Consider the following 26,082-nt stretch of genomic DNA (forward strand, 5'->3'; position numbering starts at 1 on the left):
ACATTAGTGAACCAGTTGGGTTTTTACGATAATCCAGCAGTTTTCATCGTCACTTTTTCCTAGTGCCGGCCCCACAAAATCCCAGATTCATTCAGCTCAATTTCACAACCTGCCTTTGTGTTTTTGTGGGTTCTCTCTCACTCCCTTTTTTCTGTTTTAAATCAATTTCACAGGGTATTAGAAGGGGAGGATTTACAGTCGGGAAACTCAAACCAAACATCACATCAGGATCTGACTGAGTCGCCTAATTTATCGTAACCTGAATATCATCGGAATTTGAACATGGAAGGAAAAAGCACAGTTCACAGTGGGGAGAAACCGTACACGTGTTCTGTGTGTGGACGAGGCTTCAGCGAATCATCTGGCCTGTCAAGACACAAGCGCAGTCACAACCGGGAGAAACCTTGGAAATGTGAGGACTGTGGGAAACAGTTCAAATCCCCATCAGAGCTGGAAACTCATCGACGCACTCACACTGGGGAGAGACCATTCACTTGCCCCATGTGCAGGAAGGGATTCACTCAGTTATCCACCCTGTTGACACACAAGCGAGTTCACACTGGGGAGAGACCATTCACCTGCTCAAAGTGTGGGAAGGGATTCATTAATTCAGCGAACCTAATGACACATCAGCGAGTTCACACTGACGAGAGATCTTTTAAATGCCCAGACTGTGGGAAGTGCTATAAAAGTTCCCAGGAACTGATGTCACATAAACGTGTTCACACTGATGAGAGACCGTTTAGGTGCTCTCACTGTGGGGCTGGGTTCAGGCAATCTTATCAACTCACTATACACAAGCGCACTCACACTGGAGAGACCATTCACCTGCTCCGAGTGTGGAAAGGGATTCACTCAGTTATCCACACTACAGAGACACCAGCGAGTTCACACTGGGGAGAGACCATTCACCTGCTCCATCTGTGGGAACAAATTCAGTCTGTCAGCCACACTGCGCAGACACCAACAAGTTCATACTGGGGAGAGACCATTCACCTGTTCCAAGTGTGGGAAGGGATTCACTCAGTCATCCACACTGCACAGACACCAGCAAGTTCACACTGGGGGGAGACCGTTCACCTGCTTCGAGTGTGGAAAGAAATTCACTCAGGCACCCAACCTGCTGATGCACCAGCGAATTCATGAGTAACGACAGTAAGTGGATTTTGCTGTTAATTACATCCAGGACTGAACTATGTTCGTTACTGCATGTTTCTTCTGATGTTAATAAACTCCAGATAGATATAAGGGTTAATGTTGTGGATAAAATTCAAATAAAACAGCTTTGTGTTAAATACAAAGTCTATTAATACAGCATTTCCCAAACCTTTCCCAGTGAGGCCTCATTTTAATGACTCAGACTTGGTGTGACCTTAGAGTGAAAATCTGGGGGTTACAGGAGATGTTGAGCGGGGGCGGGGGAAGGAGGCTTCAGACAGACAGGTTGGACAATCATTATTGTGCAGACAGCACTTCAAGCAGCTAAATACTTGCTCTAAGCTCAATGGAAATTTAATATTATGTAAAGCCTACATTGTAAATTAGACTCATGTATAATTAACTCTTAATCATTCTCTTTATAACTCTCTATAATTCTTCACTAAATAAAATCTTGAAATTCCATTTCTGCGTGTACAGGATATTTCATATAAATGACTACCAATTACACACACAAGCAGATTTTAATAGTGACTACAATAGGGTTTCAGTTATCGACAACAGAATCTATTGATGTGATATACAGCCAGAAAGGTGTTTTCTCCTCTACAAACATTTTATGGCTCATAAAACTTTTAATAATCCTGAAAATATGCTTTTTTAAAAACTGTATATGTCGATCTCTCAAATTTAGACTGATTTACTCAAGCTTCAACCTATCTGCAGTCTTTGACAAGGTTGACCACACCATTCTGCTCCAACACCTCCCCACTGTCGTCCAGCTTGGTGGGGCTGTTCTCTCCTAGTTCCATTCTTCTCTATGTAATCATAGTCAGAGAATTACTTGGAATGTCTTCCCTTCCCACTCCCACAGTTACCTCTGGTGTCCCCCAGAGGATCCAGCCTTGGCCTCCTCTTATTTTTCATCAACATGTTCCCCACAGCGACATCATCTGAAAACACAGTGTCAGTTATCACATGTACACTGACAGTGCCCAGCTCTACCTCACCACCACCTCTCTCCACTTCTCCACTTTTGTTAAATTATCAGACTGTTTGTCTGATATCCAGTGGTGAATGTGCAGAAATTTCCTCCAATTAAGTATTGGGAAGACTGAAGCCATTGTTTTCATTCCCGAGCTACCAACTCCATTCCTCTTCCTCACAACTGTCTGAATCTAAACCAGACTTTTTGCACACGTGATGTCAGGTTTGACCCCGAGATGCTATTCCAACTCGTGTGTGTGCGTGTGTGTGTGTGTGTATGTCCCGCTGATTTTCCAGTCACACTAATGATTTAAATATTTACCCACAGACAGAACAGACAAACAATTCTCCTTCCATAATCAGAGGCTGATCATTTATGAATTCAGTGTTTCTGTAAGCTCTTATTGAGATTTTTGGTTTGATTTCTCATCTGAAAATCTTCTCCATCTAATCCCCTGTAAACACAGTTTACAAAAGTCATCACTGTCAGTACAGGATAGAAATTCAGAACAGACAATTCTAGTTTCTATGGAATATTATTTCTCCTTTCATTCCCCCAAATCTATAAATCCCTGTCCCACACACTCCTCCCCCTCTCTGCTCATTGTTCCAGATTCAGTGCCCAGTCACCTACTAATTCACTAATTCTTTTTCCCTCTCCAGATTCTCTCTCTTCCTGTCCTTAAAGTGGTGACTCAGCCTGTGGGTCAATCCCACTCCTTCACTGTAATTCTACCAAATAATTCAGCTCAAAACAACAAATCATCTTTAATGACTAGATTCATCATTTGGATGTTTGGAAAGAATCACCATTTTCCCAACTGTGGAGAACAGAAAATCCAGTGATAAATTCTGAGCCTCTTTCTCCCCAGGTCTGCTCCAACAAGCTGTGTCGATCTGAGTTACATTGATACAGACTCACTCACTCAGTGAGTGATCAGATCTCACTGAACTATGACACAAGCTGTGTCTATCTGAGTTATATTGATACAGACTCTCTCACTCAGTGAGTGATCAGATCTCACTGAACTATGACACAAGCTGTGTCTATCTGAGTTACATTCATACAGACTCAATAAGTGATCAGGTCTGACTGAATTACGATAACAAATGCAACAACTTTTATTTATATCGAGCTTCTAACGTAATACATTGTCCAAAGAAGTTTCACAGGGGCATAAGGACATATTAGGTCAGATGACCAAATGCTTGTTCAAAGAAGTCGGTTCGAACGAGTGTCTGAAAGGGGGAAAGTGAATTAGAAAGGTGGAGAGGTTTAGGGTGGAAATTCCAGAGCTTAGGGTCCAGGCAGCTGAAGGCCCGGCCACCAATGGTGGAGTGATTAAAACTGGGGATGAAGGACATGCGGTAATGGTGCTCCATGTATGTGGGCCCCATAGCCCAGGCTCAAAGCCTAAATCTGAACTTTGGGTCATAGTTTGACTGTCCCGGGTCTCAGAGAAAAACAATTCCCCAAATAAACATCTTGTAGGATCTTGGTTTATTGATACCATAAGAAGTTTGGACCAGTTGAGTCCTCCTGTGTACTCGATGGAGATTGACTTTAACAGAGTTAAAATCCTCTGTGTTTCAGTGTCAGAACAAGAACATGTTTTAGCAAAAACAAAAATATATAAATACTGAAAAACTGAACAGGACAAACCTGGGGAAATACACAGCAGGTCAATCACCATTGGAAAGTGATAAGTTAGTGGTCACTGTTTCAGGTGGGACTCCTTCAGAATGAACACTTCCCACCACCAGCACCAACCCCCCTCCCCCATCCCCCTCCCTGTGAACTGAACATTCCTTCAGCCACTCATCCACCCATTGCCCATCCACCCAATGGCTCCCAGCCTGGATTAACATTCAGCATGAACCCAGTGAGAGGGTGAGCTGGCTCACGGGATGTCAGAATGGACAAGAGCTGGAAGTGGTTCCAATCAATGCGTTTTAAGTTTCATTGTTAAAAACGGGAAACTTAATATTTTGTCAAACCCCGATGTGCACACCTTTGGTGAATTAAAATTTCTCACCCAGTCCTTTCCTCTGGTTTCAACTTGGTGCATCCTGTGTGGGTTCAGCAGAGGTAGAGACAGGCTGCTCAGGAGATGGGGGCAGTGTGTCGGGAGATGGGGGCAGCGTGTCAGGAGATGGGGCAGAGTGTCAGGAGATGGTGCAGAGTGTCGGGAGATGGGGGCAGAGTGTCGGGAGATGGGGGCAGAGTGTCGGGAGATGGGGGCAGAGTGTCGGGAGATGGGGGCAGAGTGTCGGGAGATGGGGCAGAGTGTCGGGAGATGGGACATATACTGTATATGTTTCTCATCCTCATAATTTACAACACTATTCCTGATGTTCATGAGCTGCCTCACTTTCTTTCCCGTTAATTCCATTTGCTGATCTATCAGTAATGGACTTGCTGCCATCTCGAACAAAACTGTTTTCACCACTAAGGCTCTGCTGGTATTTAATAGTCTTCATGACATCATCACACTGGGACTGGATGACATCATCGCACTGGGACTGGATGACATCATCGCACTGGGACTGGATGACATCATAAGAGTCCATTGTTTCTTAATGACCCACATCAATAACAAGAGGAAATATGAATAAACCTGAGCACATTATCTAGGCTGATACTCCAGGGTGACACTGAGGGACTGCTGCACTGTCAGAGACAGCATCCTTCACAGGGAACTTGTGGAGGCTCTGGTCACAATCTTCCAATCCTCCTTATACAGTAGTGGTGTCAAAGGACTGACAGATTGTAAATGTTACACCCCTGTTCAAAAACACAGCAATTTCAGGACAATCAGCTTCACATTAATGGTGGGGAAAGGCTGGAGACAATAATTCAGGACAAAATCAATTGGCATTTGGAAAAGTATTGGTTATTTCCAGCATTTTCTGTTTTTAACACTGATACTTCCCTGGATCCCAAGGCTCTCTGGGAGGTGTGGGGAGCTGGGACGTATCCATGAGAGTAACCAAAGGTCTGAGAACTGAAAGAATCTAGGGTTAGAGAGGAGACCAGATCCAAAAATGGAGCAGTTGGGAACAGGACATCAATCAGTCTCCTCTTATCCTGGAGAAATCAAGGACTCGACATTCTGAGAGTTTGAAACAAAACTGATTTATTTAACAGACTTCAAGATATTAAACGTCAGCCCAGTTACAGGGATTATAAACAGCAATAGAAACAAACCACGACTATTATAATGAACATGGTTCAGTTCTGGATGTGATTAACAGCAGCAATAACAGCAGAATCCAACCCCTGCTGTCACTTGTGAACCCACTGCTGTCTGAGCAGGTGGGATGACCAAGTGAATCCCTTCCTACATTCGGAGAAGGTGAACAGCATCTTCCCAGTGTGAACTCGCTAGTGTGTCAACAGGTTGGACAAATGAGTGAACCCCTTTCCACACTCGGAGCAGGTGAACGCTCTCTCTCCAATGTGAATTCACTGGCGTACACTGAGGTGGAATGAAGGCTGAATCTCTTTACACAGGATGTACAGCAGAATGGCCTCTCCTTGTGTGAATTCGCTGGTGTTTCAGCAGGGTGGATAACTGAGTGAATCCCTTCCCACACTGGGAGCAGGTGAATGGTCTCTCCCCAGTGTGAACTCGCTGGTGTCTCAGCAGGTGGGATAACTGAGAGAATCGCTTCCCACACTGGGAGCAGGTGAATGGTCTCTCCCCAGTGTGAACTCGCTGGTGTGTCAGCAGGCTTGTTGACCAAGTGAATCCCTTCCCAAACTCGGAGCAGGTGAATGGTCTTTCCCCTGTGTGAATTCGCTGGTGTGCGCGCAGGTTTGATGACTGAGTGAATTCCATCCCACACTGGGAGCAGGTGAATGGTCTCCCTCCAGTGTGAATTCGCTGGTGTCTCAGCAGGTGGGATAACAGAGTGAATCCCTTCCCACACTCGGAGCAGGTGAAAGGCCTCTCTCCAGTGTGAATTCGCTGGTGTACTTTGAGGTTCAATGAAGTCCTGAATCTCTTTCCACAGGAAGTAAACTGAATGGCCTCTCCTCAGTGTGAATTCGCTGGTGCTTACGCAGGTTAGAGGACCCAGTGAATCCTTTCCCACATAGCGTGCAGTTGAATGGTCTCTCTCCAGTGTGAACTCGCTGGTGTGTCAGCAGGCTTGATGACCAAGTGAATCCCTTCCCACAGTCGGAGCAGGTGAATGCTCCCTCTCCAGTGTGAACTCGCTGGTGTGTCAGCAAGTGGGATAACTGAGTGAATCCCTTCCCACACTCAGAGCAGGTGAACGGCCGCTCCCCAGTGTGACTGCGTCGATGGATTTCCAGTTTCGATGGACAATTGAATCCTTTCCCACAGTCCTTACATTTCCACGGTTTCTCCATGGTCCAGGTGTCCCTGTGTCTCTCTAAGTTTGATGATCAGTTGAAGCCTCGTCCACACAGAGAACACGTGTACAGTTTCTCCCCACTGTGAATGGTGTGATGTTATTTCAGGCTGTATAACTAGTTAAAGCTCTTTCCACAGCCAGTTCACTGGAACACTCTCACTCGGGTGTGTGTGTGTCTCGGTGCTTTTCCAGTCACACTGATATTTGAAATCTTTCCTCACAGACAGAACAGACAAATGTTTCTCCGTCCACATTCAAAGGTGATGAAATTCAGGTCCTGATGAATCGAGTGACTGTGTCAGATCTTGATGTGATGTCTGGTTTGAGTTTCCTGCCTGAAAATCCTCTCCTTCTAATTATCTGTAAAAGGAGTTTACAATAGCCATCACTGTAAGAACAGGATAGAAATTCAGAACAGACAATTCTAGTTTCTATGGAACATTTTTTCCTCTCTTGTTCCCCCAAAGCTACAAATCCCCGTCCCACACACTCTCCCTCCTCCCTGTGCTGAAATCCAGACAGAGTTTTGGACAATTATTTCTGTATCTTTTTAACAAATTTCTCCAGCTGGAGTTGACAATATGTCTGATCATTCACTTCAGTGATTACTCGTGACAAAACATTAATCTGAAACCCCCTGACTGATCATACAGAATAGCAGATGTTAACCTTGTGTCCAAAACTTACTGTGTGGAGATTTAATGAGCGATTATGAAGGTGGTTTCTCCCAATGTCCCAGAGTTTCCTTCCTTCGTTCTCTCCCTCTCTAACTGAGTTAAACCTGGGATCAGTCTCATGGCCCATTCTGGTTCCTGCTTCTCTTCCTGATGACTAATTAACTCCAATTAAATACTGAGAAGACTGAAGACACTGTTTTCAGTCCCTGCTCCAATCTCCATTTCCCAGATACCAACTCCATCCCTCTCCCTGGGAACAGTCTGAGATTAAGCCAGTTTGTTCACAACCTCGGTGTTACATTTGATCTCGAAATGAGCTACTGACCTCTTGTCTGTGCCATCACTATGATCGCCTGTTTCCACCTCCGTAATATCACCTGACCTCACCCCTGTCTCAGGAGTGTCTCATCTGCTGCTGAAACCCTTATCACGGCCATTTTTACCTCCAGACTGGACCATTCCAACACACACCTGGCTGGACTCCCACATTCTACCCTCTGTAACCTTGAAGACATCCATATTTCTGCTGTCTGTGTCTTCACTCACAGCTAGGCCCATTCCCTGACCTTCCTTGGCTCCCTTGGTTCAAGCAGCAACTTGATATTAAAATTCTCATCCTTGTTTTCAAATCCCCCAATGGCCTCCTCTCTGTGGCTCCTGCAGACCCACAACCCTCTATGATAGCTGCACTGCTCTAATTCTAGCATTCCCTGTTTTAATTGCTCCAACATTAGTGTCCATCACTTCAGTTCCCTCGACCCCAAGCTCTGAGATTCTCTCCCTCTGTCTCCCACACTTTCCCCCTTTAAGACAATTGAGTATTAATAAAAAAAGACATTCTGTCAAAACATTTTATCTTGTACTCATCAGGATAGAGGGAAGAATACCAAATTTCAAAAATTATCAGTCAGGCTTGTAATGTGTCTCACTTGCACTTGCTATAAGCTACGTATGTTCATCCACAGGGACCTGTCCTCTGCAGGCAGAAGGAACAAGTCCAGGCACGGGGTGTTTTGTGGAATTAAACAAAAGCAGAGGGGATTACAGCTCCTGGCTGTATTGTCCATGGCAACAACCAATCAGAGCCGACGGGCCAACCAATCAGCACCCTTTTCTCGTGCAGTATAAATTGTGGTTCCCTTTGAAATTTGGGATTCTTGCGTCTGTCCTGGTGAGTGCAACAGGAAAAGCTTTGACAGCTTGTCTCTTTTTTCGTTAGTAATCAAATTCTGTACAAACAAGCGACTATTTAAGTATTTTGGTCACCTCCTTCTGTTTCTGAATGTTATACTTTATTTTATGATTTCCTGTGAAGCTCACTGGGATGATGTATGATGTTAATAGAAGTTGTTGTTGTTTCTGACTGTTCCCCTGATCTCCTGTTTTACAACAACCCATTGATTTCACACCAAACTCTATCTCTGATTTATTGTCCTTCCTGCGGGTCATTCATCCGGGCCTGCAGCCTCTGTAAAGATGGCGCCCACGCATGCTCCCTGTTGGACATTGCCCCCTATAAAGATAGTGACCGCACATGCGCTCTGCTGCTTTTTGCCCCCTATAAAGATGGTGACCGCTCTGCTGCTCCTTGCCCCCTATATGGTTGGCGGCCGTTAACTCGGGCCTACTTCCGGAGAAATGGCCAAATCTGTGTTTGGAAGGATGGTTCCTTATTGAGGGTTTCAGACAGAGACCGTGAATTCATAAAGCCTCCCAACTCACCCGCCAGCCCTATCTATGCTCATGGGTTTTTTTTTCCAGCTCTCAGTCCGCGCTCGGTCTTTGTAAATCCCGCATTTTAAATCCGCTCGCTCCAGCTCTCTTCACGCCTGATTTCACGCGCTACACATGCTCCAGCTCACAATGATTGACGGCAGCTCCGGACCAATAGGAACAGGGGGCGGGCCTGGAGTACCAGCGGAAGCGGCTGTTCCTCCGGCCAATCGAAGTGAATGAGGGGCGTGGCCCGGCTTGAATTGGAGCATGCGCAGCGCGGGTGCGGATCGGGATGAAAGCGGTCGGGTTGAAAGTCCAGCGGCTGAGAAAGGGCCGAGTGCAGGAGAGGAATGGAGCCGGAGGGTGGACTGGGAGGATTCACAAACACCCGGTGTAGGACTCCAAACCCGGATTACAAACTCCCGGAGCCCAGTTTACACCCAGTGTTTGGAAACTCCTTTTACAGGGGGTTAGAAGGGGAGGATTTACACACAGCAAACTCAAACCCAGAGAAATGTTTGTCTCTTAATTTCTATCCTGGACTGACAGGGATGGATTTTTTATAATCTCCTTTGTACAGGATGTAAAATGGGACGGATTTGCAGATGGGAAACTCAAACCAAACTTCACATCAAGATCTAACAGAGTCACTCGATTCCTCAGGTCCTGAATATCATCGGACTTTGACTGTGGAAGGAAAAAGGTTTGTTCTGTTTGTGGGAAAAGCACCGACATTTTCAAAATCCTGGTTAGACTGCACCTGAACCACTGTAATAAAAATAAATAATGCTGGAAGTACTCAGCAGGCCTGGCAGCATCTGTGGAGAGAAACAGAGTTAATGTTTCGAGTCAACATGAAATTTCATCAGGACAGGAATACTGTGTTCAGTTCTGGGCATCACACTTTAGGAAGGATAGACCATATTGGCCTTAGTGGGAGAGCAGTGCAGATGTACCTGAAAAACAACTGGACTCCAAGGGTTAAATTATGAGGAGTGGTCAAACAAATGCATCAGAGTAATTACAGCACAGAAAGGAGCCATTCAGCCCATTGAGTCAATGCCAGCTCTTTGTAGAGCAGTCCAGTCTGTCTCATTGCCCCGCTGTGTCTTCAACCCCCTGCATGTTTATTTCTCTTAACTGCTGGTCCAATTTAATTTTAAAGCATTGATCATGTCTGCTTCCAGCCTGCTCGTAGGCAGTGAATTCTGGGTTATTACCACTTGTTGTGTAAAATATTCCTCCCTGCATTTGCCCTGTATCTTTTGCCCATAACCTTCAATCTGTGTCCCCCTAATCCTTGTCCCATCACCAAATGGAAACAACATTTTCTTTGTCCACCTTTATCTGAACCTGTCACAATCTTGTTCACCTCTATCCAATCTCCCCTCAACTCTGTAACTCCAAGAAGAACAACTTCAGCTTCTCCAATCTCCCTTTGTAACCGAATTCCCTTTTTCCTGGATCCAGTCTGGCAAATCTCCTCCGCATCCTCTCAAGGACCCTCACCCCTTTCCTAAAGTGTGGAGACCAGAACTGGATGCAATACTCCTGCTGTGACCTAACCGGAGCTTTATAACGGGTCAGCTTATTTTCCCTGTGTTTATACACATGAAATCTGCTTATGAAGCCCACGATCTCATATATTTTGTGAACTCCTCTCTCAATATGTCCTTTCGCCTTCAAATGTGTATGCACATTAACCCCCAGGTCCTCCAGTCCCTACACACCCTTTAGGACTGTACCATTGAGTATCCTATTCATTCTGCCAATATTCGTCATCTCACTGAAGTGAGGTTTGTATTCCCTGGAATTTGGAAGATTGAGGAGGATTTTCTCGAAGTTTTCATGATATAATTGGAAATGGCGTGGTAGATAGAGGGGAACAATTTCCATTGGTTGGGGAATCCAGGACTGAGGAACATAGTCTAAAACTTAGAGCCAGAACTTTCAGGAGCGAGATTAGGAAAATCTTCAGGTAAAGTTGGGAGAAGTTTGGAATTCTCTTCCTGAATTAGCAGTTCATGCTTGATCAATGTTCATTTTCAATCTGGCATTGATAGATCCTTCCTAACACAAGGTATAAATCAAGGGACAGGAGACAAAGGGTCACAGATCAGCCGTGATCTGATTGCATGGTGGGAAAGACTCGAGGGGCTAAATGGCCAACTCCTAGAATCATTGAAACTGAGAGCACAGGAGGAGGCCATTCAACCCTTTGTGCTTGTGCTGTCTCTTTGAAAGAGCAGTCGTGTTTAGTCCCACACACCCACTTTCTGTTTGTAACCCTGTAAGTTCCTCAATCCCAAATCCCTGTCAACTGCCTTTTAAACTTCCTGATAGAATCAGGTTCCAGCACCTTTTCAGGTAGAATGTTCCAGATCCTGACAACTCGCTGTTGATGCAGAAACTGCTGAACTCGATGTTGAGTGCGGAAGGTTGTAAAGTGCCAAATTGAAAGATGAGCTGCTGTTCCTCGACCTCCCATTGAGCTTCATTGGAACATTGCAGAAGGCCAAGGACAGAGAGGTCAGAGTGGGAGTGGGGCAGAGAATTAAAATGACAAGTGACCGGAAGCTCAGGGTCAAGCTGACAGACTGAACGGAGGTTGTTCCACAAAGTGATCACCCAATCTGTGTTTGGTCTTCCCAATGTAGAGCAGATCGCATCATGAGCAGTGAATACAGTAACTAAACTGCAAGAAGTACAAATAAATCACTGTTTGGTTTCATCTTGCACAACCTTGAGAACAGCCTGAAGAGAGATACTTTACTTGAAGAATAAAGGTTAAAATATAATTACATTGTCTATCTCAGAGTGTAATCCAAGAACAACACCTTGTATTTACAGGAAGGGTTGTGGGGCTGGAGGAGGTTACAGAGATACTGATGATCCGGTTGACATTGTCTATCTCACCGGTGTCAAATTCATTTTCCATGGTGGCTCTGATCCAATATCCTGACACTGGCTGAGGGCAACATTCAGCAGAATTTATAAAAATGGAACTAGATACAAATAAACTATATCAGTATTTACTGACACCTCGGTTTTATTTATTGTTCCTGCTGTTCCCGGTACCCGGCATCTCTTCGCTTGAACCATCTCATCAACACTCGGGGCAAATGACTGGGCCGAGGCCTGTCTCCGATAAAAACACGAGGACCACTTGTCACCACAGAATCATAGAAATTGTAGCACAGAGGAGGCCGTTCAGCCCATCATGTCTGTACTGGCTGAAAATGAGCAATCCAGTTTAATCCCGCTTCCCAGGTCTTGGTCCGTAATCCTGTAGGTTACAGAACATCCAGTGTATATCCCAGCACTTTTTAAATCTGTGTATTTCTGCCTCTACCACCCTTTCAGTTAGTAAGTTCCAAGACCCACCACCCTCTGGCTAAAAGCATTATTGAACTCCCCTCTAATCCTTCCACTAATTACTTTAAATCTCTATCCTCTTGGTTCTGACCTCTGTAAATTAAATAGGTCCTTCCTATCTGGGACCCTCATAATTTTTACACCTCAATTAAATCTCCCCTCTTCCTCCCCTGTCCCAAAGAAAACAGCCTCTACAATCTTTCCTCAGAGTTGAAATTCTGCAGTCCTGCCAACATCTAGGTAAATCTCTTCTGTGCCTGCTCTAGTGTGAACACATCCTTCTTGTAATGTGCTGACTACAACTGGACTCAGTACTCCAGCTGTGCTCTAACTAGTGTTTTTTTTATAGTTCTAGAATAACTGCGCTCTCACCTTCCATTAACTTCAATGTGATGGAAATCTAAGCGGCTGGAATCTGTCAGCATTTGAAATATATTTACAAATGATTCAAGGGTTTCTTACAGTTGGGATCTTTCTCTGTTCTGTCCATTTGAGGTGTCAGATAACAGACTTTCTCCTGGGAATATCGAGCTGGTGTTTTGGGCCGTGATGTGTTTCCTTGTTCATATTGTTGACTCTAAATGATGAATCTTGTGGATTCAGAGACCAGATAATCAAGCTCACAACAGATTGTCTCACGCTGTCTTTATTAACAGCACCGCAGTAATACAGACAGGGTATAGTTCCCCGATCCAGAGGACAGGGATAATGTTGGGGTAGACTCCTCGTTGTTCGAATGCCCAAACTGTAAATGATTTAATCATTTCCTGTGGGTCCTCTCGTGACTGAAGAGTTCGGTGTGGGTTCGACATGGACGTCCACAGAACTGACCGTTAATATTGTTGGTGGTGGTGCTTGGGTTAACTTCTGCCGCTGTACCACCTCTGACCTTCCTCTGGGCACTTCGGATGTTGAGTTTGGTGTAGATGGTCCTCGAAACACACTGAACCAAACTTCAGTGCTTCCCACCATATATACACTCATAGAGCACAGGAGAAGGCCATTCGGCCCATTGTGTCCATGCTGCTCACAAAGTTCTGACTACACTAATCCCATTATCCAGCGCTTGGCCCATAGCTCTGGAGGCTAAGGCAATGCAAGTGAATATTTAAATACTTCTAAAATGTTACAAGAGTTTCTGACTCAACCACCCTTTCAGGTAGTGAGTTCTAGACTCCCACCACCCTCTGGGTGAAAAAACAATTCTCCTGAACTCCCCTCTTAGCCTTTTACCTCTTACCTTAAATCTATGCCCCGCCGGTTATTGACCCCACTACTAATGGAAAAAGTGCCTTCCTATCCACCCAACTATGCCTCTCATAATCTTATACACCTCTATCAGGCCCCCTTCGCTGCTCTTGGGAATACAACCCCAGCCTATCCAATATTTCCTCATAGCTCAGACCCTCCAGCCCGGACAGTATCCTGGTAAATCTCCTCTGCACCCTCTCCAGTGGTATCACATCCTTCCTATAATGTAGTGACCAGAACTCGGCCGGTCGACTGCAGTGTTTTCCGAGGAGAGGCAGTCTGCAATGCAGGAGTTGGTGAGGCTCTTTTTTAAGGTGTCCTTGTATCGGTTGTACTGACCACCTTGATGTTGTTTGCCCTGAGACAGTTCCCCATGGAAGATCAGCTTGGGAATTATGTGATTGTCCACGTGGGAAACATGGCCTGGCCATCGGAGATGAATTTTCTGGAGGGTGGTCTCCAAGCTGTTGAACCCAGCGTGATGGAGAACCTCGTTGTTTGTGATTTTTGTCCTGCCATCTAATGCTCAGGATGGACCTCGGGTGTCTTTGCTGGAATTGTTCCAGAGCTTTGATGTGGCTCCAAGAGCAGACCCAGGATTCTGCTCCATACAGCAGGGTGCTCAGGACAATGGCCTGGTAAAGTTTGATTTTAGTTTTCAGTTTAATGCCATGCTGCTTCCAGACAGATAATACCATGGATTTAGACTAGATTGCACAGGAGTTCACGGGATATACAGCAGAGAACCAGGCTATTCAGCCCAATCAGTCCATGCTGGTGTTTACGCTCCACTCGAGCCTCCTCCCATTTTTTCTCAGCTAAATCTACCAATGTAATCATCTATTCCCTTCTTTCTCATAGAGCTATCCATTTTCCCCTGAAATGCACCTATTATATTCACTTCCTGATGCAAATTCTATGCAATTCACCCCTGTCCCGAGAGGATGGATCTTTGGCCCAGTGGGCTAGTGGAAGGGAGGGAAGCAGCAGAGGCAGCTGATCGGATTGTCTCAATCTTAGTGACAAAGAAGCTCCATGAGCTCCTCACACTTGTTGGAGGTGAGGATGGAGGTGACAGGGGAGAGGCAGAGTCCGTCAAAAGGAAATAACTTGTGTTAAAGGTACTAAAAGGACTCAATACACTGTATTTAACACACAGCATTTCAAAAATACAAATGGCCCCCTATAACTGGGCTGGAGTTTATGAAGATCAACAGAAACTGACCCCAATGAATATAGTTCAGTCCTGGATGTGATTATCAGCAAATCCCAATCACTGTAGTTACTTGTGAACGTGTTGGTGCCTCAGCAGGTTGGATGATCGAGTGAATCCCTTCCCACACGCCGTACAGGTGAACGGTCTCTCCCCAGTGTGAATTCTCTGGTGTACCGTAAGGTCAGATGACCATCTGAACCCAGTCCCACAGTGAGAGCACCTGAACGGTCTCTCATCAGTGTGAACACGTTGATGGGACATCAGGTTCCCGGAACTTTTGAAGCACTTCCTGCAGTCTGGGCATCTAAAAGTTTTCTCTCCAGTGTGAACCCGCTGGTGTTTCAGCAGGATGGATGGATCAATGAATCATTTACCACACTCGGAGCAGGTGAATGGTCTCTCCCCAGTGTGAATTCGCTGGTGTGTCAGCAGGCTGGATAACTGAGTGAATCCCTTCCCACACTCTGAGCAGGTGAATGATCTTTCTCCAGTGTGAGTGTGTTGGTGTCTCAGCAGGTTAGATACACTGATGAATCCCTTCCCACACTCGGAGCAGGTGAACGGTCTCTCCCCAGTGTGACTGCATCGGTGAGTTTCCAGGTCAGATGGGTCAGTCAATCGCTTCCCACAGTCCCAACATTTCCACGGTTTCTCATCGCTATGACTGCATTTACGTCTTGACAGGCTAGATGATTGGCTGAAGCCTCGTCCACACACAGAACACGAGTACGGTTTCTCCCCTCAGCTTACGATAAATTGGGCGACTCCATCAGATCCTGATGTGATGTTTGGTTTGAGTTTCCCGACTGTAAATTCTCCCCTTCTAATACCCTGTGAAATTGATTTAAAACAGAGAAAAGGGAGTGAGAGAGAAACCCACAAAAACACAAAGGCAGGTTGTGAAATTGAGCTGAATGAATCTGGGAATTTGTGGGGCCGGCACGAGGAAAAAGTGACCATGAAAACTGCTGGATTGTCATAAACACCCAACTGGTTCACTAATGTCCTTCAGGGAAGGGAACCTGCCACCCAGTCTGGACCTACACTGGCCTCTATGGAAAGAGAGAGAGAGAGAGAGAGAGAAAAAGAGGTAGGTAGCACAGGAGGTGAAGGAGATGGATTGTTTATATCTATAACATAAGCAGAACTTTGATAGAATCTTCCAATCCCTCAACCTCCACCCCCAGAAGGACCAGGGTAGCAGGTGTATATGAGCATCATTGTCTCCAAGTTCCCCTCCAAGTCACACACCATCCTGACCTGTCTGACGCACTCCCGGCCGGCCTCCGACTTTCAACCTCCCTGTAACCTTGAGGTCATCCAAAACTCTGCTGCCTGTGTGCTTACTCACACCAAGTCTTGTTCACCTATCACCCATGTGCTCACTGACCTACAAAAGCACCGGGTTAAGAAGCATCTTCATTTTAAAATTCTCATCCACTTTTTGAAATTCCATGTTGGTCTCGCTCCTCCCTATCACTGTAATCCAGCCTCACAACCCTCTGAGATGTTTGTGCTCCTTTCGTTCTGACCTGCTGAGCATTCTGTCAGTTTCCATGGCCTCAAGCTCTGGAATTTTCTCCCCAAACCTCTCTTCCTCTCTACTTCATCTTTCTCCTTTAAGACACTCCTTAAAACCTACCTCTTTGACCAAACGTTTGGTCACCTGCCCTAATATCTCCTTATTTGGCTCAGTGTCAAACCTTGCTTTTAACCTTTCTGTGAAATGCTTGGACCATTGTCTTACATTAAAAATGCCATATAAATCCAAATTGTTGTTGTTGATTTGGACATATATCACTGTTCCTTCATCATCACTGGGTGAATAACTTGTAACTCCTTACCTAACAGCATTGTGGGAGCACCTTCACCACACGGACTGCAGCGGTTCAAGAAGGTCAAACATCATCTTCCCCACAGGCAACTGGGGATCACAATAGATGCTGGTATCTGTGGAGAGAGACAGAGTTAACGTTTCAAGGTGTGCAGAATGATTTTTCTAAATTCACGTGGGCATCACTCAGGCTAGCATTCAGAGGGCAGTTAAGAGTCAACCACTGCTGTGGTCTGGAGTCACGTGCAGGCAAGATCAAGGACGGCAGATTTCCTTCCCTAAGGGGCATTAGTGAACCAGGTGGGTTTTTATGACAATCATCATCGGTCATCATTAGACTTTGAATTCTAGATTTTTGTTATGGAATTGGAATTCCACCATCTACCATGACGGGATTTGAACCTGGGTCCCCAGGATATTGCCCTGGGTCTCTGGATTACTCGTCCAGTGACAATACCATTACACCATCGCCTCCTCCCAGGGAGTACAAATGGTGCCGAATTTGATGGTCAATATAAGCTTAGAAGTGGAATAGAAATGGACTATAGGTCAGGAAAAGCAATTCCTGACTATGAAAGAGACTGTGGGAAGATAAAGCTGGGAAGCCAGCAGCACATGGTCGGGGGTTGGGCAGTGGTGGAAACTTCATTTAGACACAATCGACAGAAGAAACAGTAAAATACTAAACATAACTCAAATACATCCATTATTAGAGACAGGGGAAGTTGAAAAATTGCAGAGAAGTGATCAGGGAGGGCAGAGGTGAAACAGATCAATGGATGAACATGGATTCAGATCCACAGTAAAGGAGTCACACCAGCCCCAGAGCCATGGAGCCTCTCACAGATACAGAGCGTAGAACTAAAAGCTCTAAATTGTAGGTGGATGGTGAAAAATAGTCAACTCTGAAACAGTTTCAGTTTTCAACTTTAAACTCTCCTGCTGGATTCTGCAGCTGGAAAGATATCAGAAGAACTGGAGTCAGAGAAAAATCTCCCAGTTGAGGAAATATCCGGGGAGCGGGGTGATGTCACCGTGTAATTGTCGATGTGTGATGATGTCACTGTTTAATTGTCGATATGTGATGATGTCACAGGCACGAATACAGAACATCTGGGTCTGTGCAAACCAGTGATCACCACACCATGAAGGATGTGAGGGTATAGAGGAGATTAACCAGAATGGTTCGAGAGATGAGGGGTTTTATCTGTAAGATGAGGTTCGAGAAACTGGGGTTGTTCTCCTTGGAGTAAAGGAGATTGAGGGGAGATTTGATAGAGGTATACAGGATAATGAAAGGTAGTTAAATAAAAACTGTTGCCATTAGCTGATTATGAAACGATTAAGGGACAGAGTTCTAAGATTTTGGGCAAGATCCACAAGGCGGATGCCAGGAAGAGATTTTTTTTACCCAGTGACTGGTAATGTCCTGGAACTCAATGCTTACATTCAAAGGCTGGTGATATTCAGGTCCTGTTGAAACATGTGACTTTCAGATTTTGACGTGATGTTTGGTTTTGGTTTCTCATCTCCCTCAAGTTTCCCCTCCTCTTCTAACATCCTGTAAATAGAGTTCACAAAATCCATCAGTCAGTCCCGAACAGAAATTCAGAAAGGCCAAACGTTTCTATTGGCTTGAGTTTACTGTGTGTAAATCCTCCCCTTCTGACCCCCTGTAAAAGGAGTTTCCAAAATCCATCCCTGTCAGTCCAGGATAGAAATGCACAACATTCTCTCCTCCTGCTACCTGGACCAGGATGACCGCGCACGCGCCCTGCTGCACATTGCCCCCTATAAAGATGGCGGCCGGGCATGGCGAAGGGAGAAATCCAGACTTTTTCGGCCCGTTCTCTGCAAACACAAGACCGGCACCTTGTTATTTGGGGTCTACGGCCTGAACTGTGTCTTTATGAAGCCTCCCTGCCCACTCCGCTGGCTCCATTCCTCCTCAAACACCCACTAACTCTGTTAGTTGACTCCGCTCGACATTTTCTCCGCCGCACTGAGTAGCTTCAGTCACAGGCCAGCACTGCGCATGCTCATGAAACAGACCGAAATGTGCATGCACCATCATACACCGCAATGCGCACGCGCAGGAAGCTGCTGGAGTGAGGATAGGGCACATTCTGTCTCGCAGTGAAACTTGGCTTTCCGCTGTGCCATTGAAAGATCATATTGTAGAACAGAAACCTCTGTCCTGTAATCAGAAGACGATGGGTGACATAGGGGCAAGACATAAAATTGTTGAATCACTTGATGCAGCGGCCAAATTGCTCAGGGCTCCACCTCAATTCTCTCCTGGATATAATGATCCTACAGTTAGATCTGAACTCAGTGCAGTCTCAGCAGATTGGGTGAGCTCCTGGCTTTTCCCCCTATACGTGGAACATCTAAACTGTGTCATGCTAGTATCAATTCTCTGATTGTGGATCAAATCCTTTAGGCTTTTAAAGTTGGAGTGTTAACTTGTGGGAAAACTGATTAAAGCCCTTTGTACATGAGAAGTATCTGAATGGTCTCCCACCAGCGAGACTATGTTGCTGTGTCAGTAAATGGGATGGGATTGAATCCCTTTCCAATTCCAGTTGGTGAACAATCTGTTTACAGTGTGAATTTACCTACACATTTTCAGCTCAGACATGATCTCGAAATCTACTGGTAATGGGTTCCACATTCTTAGCACTACTTAAGAAAAACGAGCAGGAGTAGGCCATTCGGCCCCTCAAGCCTGCTCCGCCGTTTAATAAGATGATGGCTGATCTGATAGTCACCTGAAATCTGTACCCCATTTAGTTCCGATAACCTGCCATCCCCTTGCTTGCCAAGAATATATCTACCTCTGCCTTAAAAATATTTAAAGACTCTGCTTCCACAGCCTTTTTAGGAAGAGAGTTCATAAGTTTCACGACCCACTGAGAGAAAAAAAATCGCCTCATCTCCGTTTTAAATGGGTGACCCCTTATTTTTAAACAGCGATCCCGAGTTCTAGATTCTCCCAGAAGAGGTAACATCCTCTCCAAATCCGCTCTGTCAAGTACTGCTCAGGGTCTTATACGTTTCACTAATCAGGGAAAAAAAAATAAAGTACTGCACATGCTGGTTATCTGAAATAATAAACAGAAAATGCTGGAATTCTCAGCAGATTTGGGAGCGTTTGTGGAGAGAGACACATAGTTTTCATTTCAGCTCTGTAGCCTTTCATTAGAACTGCGCTGCATCTGAAATGTTAATTAAGCCTCTTAATCCAAAGATGCTGCCAGATGTGATCAGGGAGCTCAAGAAGGAAATGAAAGTCCCCTTTGAGAAATGGAATCCAATGTGAATGAAGGGTGAACCAGAGACAGTCAAGGCACCTTTCCCTTCTTTAAGACGCTGGAACATTGACTCTGATGTTGTTAGTGAAATTAACTGATCTGAGACAGTGGAAGGATTCTCGTTACTGCACATCAGGAATTCAAACCTAATATCGGCTTCGGGACAATCAGAATACTTGGTAATAGACAAGACAATGAAAGGCTCGAAGGGAAATGGCACTGGTTGTGGGAAAGCTAGTTCCCAGTGACATGGATGTGTCTGCAGTGGGTGGGATCAAACTGTTTCCATGTGTCCACAATGAATGTCTCACCCTTTATTTTAGAAGAGTAAAACTGATAGAGCGCAACAGCAATCTGGGTAGTGGCAATCTGAAGATTAGACTCACTGACAGCCTGGTTGGGATACCTTGTCAGTTAGGTTTGTGTAAGTGTCTGTGACGCAATTGTTCAGCGTGTTTGCCTGATAACTGAAAGGTTGGTGATTCAAAACCACCCAGAGGGTGAAGGTGTTTATTGTTTTTCCCCCTCATCACCAATCATTGCCACACAGTTCTGGATTGTCATTGGGTACTTGGGCTGCAAGATATCTTCCCCAAACGGTGGCAGGTCTTTTGTTGTCCAGTGAGATCCCACAAAAACAGCTTCTTTTTAAAACTACGTTTTCTGTCAAATACAATGAGAAAAGATTTGGACCCACTCCGTACCTTCATCTAACCCATCAGAAATCCATGAAATTGTTGGAATCAAACGAACCCATCAATTATACTCTCTTCTTCAGCTCTGCAGTGAGTGAGACAGGGAAAAGCAGAAAAGCCGCAATATTCCGGCCCTACACTTTCCAATCACCCGCTGCCAGCAGAAAGCGGCGACTGCAGCTTCAATCAGCGAGTTACTGCCCATCCTTGGAACACAAGATTCTCCAACCCGGGCCAAACCTCCCAATACTCCGAGCACAGGCTCAGGAAGATGCAGGTACATTATATCCCGGTCACTAAACCTCCGGGGAGCATTTACAGAATTCCCGAGTGAGTGAGTCACAAATAAAAGTCACACCAACTTTCTAAACTTATCACTGTAAAATTCCTTCATTTTATTGAAAAGCTGACTGTTGTGAATCTGAAAATGAGCACCATGGGATTTGTGTTACCGAGTGACTTGTTTTCCATTGTTTGTCCGTCAGGTTTGTAATTCAATTTGTGTTGGATATTGAAGCGAATCTGATTTCAAAATGAGGTCACAAAGCAGGTAAATATTAAATCCAGGAGAAAATACTGAGGAAAATGGATCACAGTATTTGGAAGGAGCTGCAGCTAAGAAGGGGAAGATGTGAATGATGTGATTGATGATTGAGGGGAATGCATTGCAACTTTGGGGCATTTGTCGGCCGATTACGTTCCACACTTTAAAATTCCGACCAAGCTGAGATATCAGGCGGAAATCAACAGGTTTATCCATGTATGTTGGGATACGAAACAGCTTTTTCACATGCCCGGCTAGGTTAGTCGGTCGAGCATTAGACTCTTAATGTCAGGGTCATGGGCGCTGTAATAGGTTAAAAATCTGACTAAGAGCCGTACGGACTGGAAGCTTTGACCCTGTTTCTCCCTCCAGCTGCTGAGTTTTTCCAGCAGTTTCTGTGTTTGTTTCAGATTTCCATCATGCGCAGTAATTTGCTTTTATCTTTTTTAATTTTAAATCTTGCTGCTTAAAAAACAAACACCAACTAATCACTGCGGCTCCCGTGAAACTTACAAGGCAGAAATTCACCACTGAAAGCAACTGACACACGTCAAATTCAAAGTACTTTCATGTTGCATCTCTTTCTGCTTCTGTCCCTGCCTCGCCTCCAGCTTCCTCTGACCGTCGAGCTCCCACATTAATTAGCTGCTCGATGCAGACACAGTAAGTTCGTGGGAATGGGTAAAACTCGTGAGTAAAGAGACACCAGGATCTCATCTTCCTGATTCTCCCAGATACTGATTACAGGAATGTGCCCAGTGCCGATTATCCAAAGCCACTCTGCTCCCAGTTGTTCAGCTTTGAAATTGATTTTCACACTGTGCAGAATGTGCAGAAAGCAGAGCTGTGATAAGCTTACATTCTTCAGCAGATGTACTGCAAGAAGTTATATAACAGGCTGATGATAACAGTGCTCTTTGGACGCGGTGAGCTCCAGTGAAGGATTGACACCATTAATGTGTCGCTCAATTAGTCTCGTGACAAATCTCGTGCTGGAAATGACAAGAAAACTCACTGAATTTGCTCCGTGTTTTGGTTTCAAAAGCGCTGAATACAAGGAAAGAAAGTACATCTCGCTCGAGTGGGTTATAAAATGGCAGAATGACCTGTGCTGTTGCGAAACATAAAATTAAAGAAATTCACAGCACAGAAAGAGGCCATTCGGCTTGACGTGCTGCTTTCAAAGAGCAGTAGTGATTGGTTGATCTATCAGGAGTGATATTTGTGCCAGTGCAAACAGTAGGCAGCAAAATTTGCCCTTCTCCCACCCATATTTTGCCTCACACCAACATTTCTTTCGTCAGTGCTTTGGAACCAGCCCTCACTCCTCTCCCTTCATTCCCTCAACTTGAACCAAGTGTGATGTTTTCCAGCTCTGAGGTAAAACTTAAACCCACACTTCTCTGATTCTGGTGGAGCTTTTAAACGTTTCCAATCAATGAATAATCAACACTCGTTCCAACAGATTCAATAACTCGACATTCCCTGACCGGGAATCGAGCGCCGAATCCTGACCACTAGACCACCAGGGAAGCTAGACCAGCAGTTTTTGATTTGGCTTATCTTCGCTGCTTTTGCCTATTGTTTTTCAGTTCAGATCTCTTTCACCACAAAACTGCCTGTTTATGTTCAAGGTAAACGACTTTGTCAGTCAATGAAAACAATGGTTGCTGTGAGCTGGAACATAAAATCGACAGTGAGGTGAAATAGTCCCACAAGCTGCACATGCGCAACTTCCAATTTCCAAAACCCTCCACCCTATTCCCTGTTGGTTCAATGGAAGCACCGATCCCAAGTCACTTGAAATCAGGGAAACTACCAAGAAGGCTTGAGATTTGGATGATGGAAGCAACTTTTGACATTTTCTTTTCATTCCCGAAATCTTTCACCAGAGGAAACTTTCTCCCACCAAATGTTCTGTTTAGATTGAACACAAGCGACTTCTTAACAAATGAGAAGAACCATTGCTGTTATTTGCAACATGAAATCGATACTTTCCTCCTTTAAGACAGTTCTTAAAACCTCCCACTGTGACCGAGTTTTTAGTCATCTGACCGAACATGAGGCTCGGTGTCACACCTTGTTATATAATGGTCCTGGGGAACTCCTGTGACGTTTCCTTAGGTTAAAGGCGCTTTATAAATATATGTTGTTGTTGTTGTAGGATATATATAGAAAGGGCCAGTCCCTTGTTTTATCTTTCACGCTGATACTTTTCTCTGTGACATTTTAACATGAATTCGCACAACTAATGTGAATCAAGTTTGCGACGTTAAAAACGTTTTTACCCCCTCAGGGAACTGAACCACATTGACAATCACAGAGGAACAGACACAGGGATATATACACCGAGAGTGACAGAGGTCTAAGGCGAGACACAGGCCCAGAAAGCAAGGATGTCACGAACTTGGCTCAGTGTTTGTTCCATTTCCGAAAGCAAATTCCCTGAATGCTGACAAATGAATGGAAATCAGAAAATACGGACGTATTTGGATAGGTTTCCTTCTAATTAACTAATTTGGTTAAAATCACAAATGGTGAAAACTTCAGTCAGCAGAATTCCAACCGTCGTGTTCATATTTACATCAAACGTAAATTATCGAACTTTCACTCACTCAAATAAACAAGCCTGGATAATGATCTTGCCAGGTTTCAAACCGCAGCTCCATCACATGTGAAGCGAATATGACCCCACTCGCCTCTATAAACCCTGCGCTGTAAAGATCCCAATGGAGCTGTCTGGAATGTTAAGCGGTGACGTCATGCAGCAGCACATTGGGTCTTTGTTTTGAAGAAATGGAATTCGGCTGCTCTCATTAGGAATGCTGGAGACAGACTGATCAACAATGTCATCATCAAATGGCACAGCACAGTAAGAGGACCTTCCACCCATGGTATCTATGTCAGTTTTGTACAAAGGCCTTTATAATTATTGCCAATTTCCTTCTCTTTCTCCTTAACCCTGTTTTTATTCGCTTTCAAGCCACTGTAAAATTTCCATTTGGAAACTCGAAGTTAATAAAGCCAATATTGAAAGCTTCAGCTGGTTCCTCACCTGAGAAAATACGTCAGATTTGCTCCAGGCACTGACGTTGGCAGTGCTTTACTTTGGTCAGAAGAACAAGGCAATATTTTTTACAGGCTAACATGGATCTTTGTTTTATTCATTCATGGGATGTGGCCTTTGCTGGCTGGGCCAGCATTTATTGCCCATTCCTAGTTTCCATTGAGAAGGTGGCGGTGAGCTGCCTTCTTGAACCGCTGCAGTCCATGTGGTGTGGGTACACCCACAGTGCTGTTAGGGAGGGAGTTCCAGGATTTTGACCCAGTGACAGTGAAGGAACGGCGATATATTTCCAAGTCAGTATGGTGAGTGACTTGAAGGGCAGATTCCAGGTGGTGGCGTGCCTATCTACCTGCTGCCCTTGCCCTCCTAGCTGGCAACGATTGCGGGTTTGGACGCACCTGTCTAAGGAGCCTTAGTGAATTCCTGCAGTGCATCTTGTAGATGGTGCACACTGCTGCCACTGTGCGTCGGTGGTGAAAGGCGTTAATGTGGATGTGGTGCCAGTTAAGTGGACTGCTTTGCCTTGGAATGTGTCCAGCTTCTTCACTGTTGTGGGGGCTGCACTCATCCAGTCAAGTGGGGAGTATTCCACCACACTCCTAATATGTGCTTGTAGATGTGGACAGGCTTTGGGGAGTCAGGAGGTGAGTTACTCGTTGCACGATTCCTAGCGTCTGACCTGCTCTTGTAGTCACAGTGTTTATATGGCTAGTCCAGTTCCTAGTCAATGGTAACCCCCAGGATGTTGATAGTGAGGGATTCAGGGCTGCTAATGCCATTGAACATCAAGAGGCGATGGTCGGATTCTCTCTTGTTGGAGATGGTCAATGCCTGACACTTGTGTGGTGCGAATGTTACTTGCCACTTATCAGCCCAAGCCTGGATATTGTCCAGGTCTTCCTGCATTTGGACATGGACTGCTTCAGTATCTGAGGAATCGGGTGTGGTGCTGAACTTTGTGTAATCATCTGCGAACATCTCCACTTCTGACCTTATGATGGAAGGAAGTTCATTGGTGAAGCAGCTGAAGATGGGTTGAGGAAACTACCCTGAGGAAGTCCTGCAGTGATGTCCTGGAGCTAAGATGACTGACCTCCAACAACCACAATCATCTTTCTTTGTGCGAGGCATTACTCCAACAAGCAGAGAGTTTTCCCCTGATTCCCATTGACTCCATCTGTGCTCAGGCTCCTTGATGTCACATTCGGTCAAATGCTGTCTTGATATCTCTCCTCATCTCTGGAGTTCATCTCTTATGTTTATGTTTGAACCAAGGCTGTAATGAGGTCAGGAGCTGAGTGGCCCATGTGGAACCCAAACTTGGCATCAGTGAGCAAGTTATTGCCAAGTCAGTGCCGCTTGATAGCACTGTTGATGACCCCTTCCATTACTTTACTGATGATGGAGAGTAGACTGATGGGGCGGTAATTGGCCAGGTTGGATCATTCTCATTCTTTCACTCCCAGTTTGGTAGGAAGAACGAGGGGAGACAGGATAAATTGCAGGGTACAGGGGAAAAGATCAGGTCATGGCTGTGACAGGAAGTATCGATTTCATGTTCCAGTGAACAGCTGTGGTTCATCTCATTGGCTGAAGACGTCACTTGTGTTCAACCGACACAGACTATTTGGTCAAAGAAACTTGGTGTGGTGAAAGAGATCTGGAATGAAAAAATGCCATACGCAGCCTACATGTGTCCAACTGCTGGGTGAGTGGTTAGAATGCGGCAATTTTATCAGTACCGCTTGCGTTCGATTCATGGTTAGGGAGTTGAAAAATATTACTCCTGGATGAGCTGTTCAAATCAATGTGATTGATTTTCTCGTTGAAAATAACACGGTTTAGCTCTGCTAGAATTGGTGGAG

General features: G+C 45.1%; 2 protein-coding genes and 1 pseudogene across 3 annotated transcripts in view; 2 read left to right on the forward strand and 1 right to left on the reverse strand.

Moving 5' to 3' along the window:
- Window positions 1–26,082, reverse strand: part of LOC144698328 (uncharacterized) — a 694,970-nt gene that overhangs the window by 539,091 nt on the left and 129,797 nt on the right. The gene's annotated exons all lie outside the window — the stretch shown is intronic.
- The window catches only part of LOC144698352 (uncharacterized), a 674,481-nt pseudogene that overhangs the window by 252,876 nt on the left and 395,523 nt on the right, over window positions 1–26,082 (forward strand). The window lies entirely within an intron of this gene.
- Window positions 1–26,082, forward strand: part of LOC144697667 (uncharacterized) — a 200,642-nt gene that overhangs the window by 148,776 nt on the left and 25,784 nt on the right. Inside the window, exons 5-6 of the mRNA XM_078569687.1 lie at window positions 309–740; window positions 820–938. Of these exons, the coding sequence (XP_078425813.1) occupies window positions 309–740; window positions 820–938 (551 nt within the window). The remainder of the gene's footprint in view (window positions 1–308; window positions 741–819; window positions 939–26,082) is intronic.

Source organism: Cetorhinus maximus, chromosome 23 (genome assembly GCF_964194155.1).
Source record: "Cetorhinus maximus chromosome 23, sCetMax3.hap1.1, whole genome shotgun sequence".
Classification (NCBI taxonomy): Eukaryota; Metazoa; Chordata; class Chondrichthyes; order Lamniformes; family Cetorhinidae; genus Cetorhinus; species Cetorhinus maximus.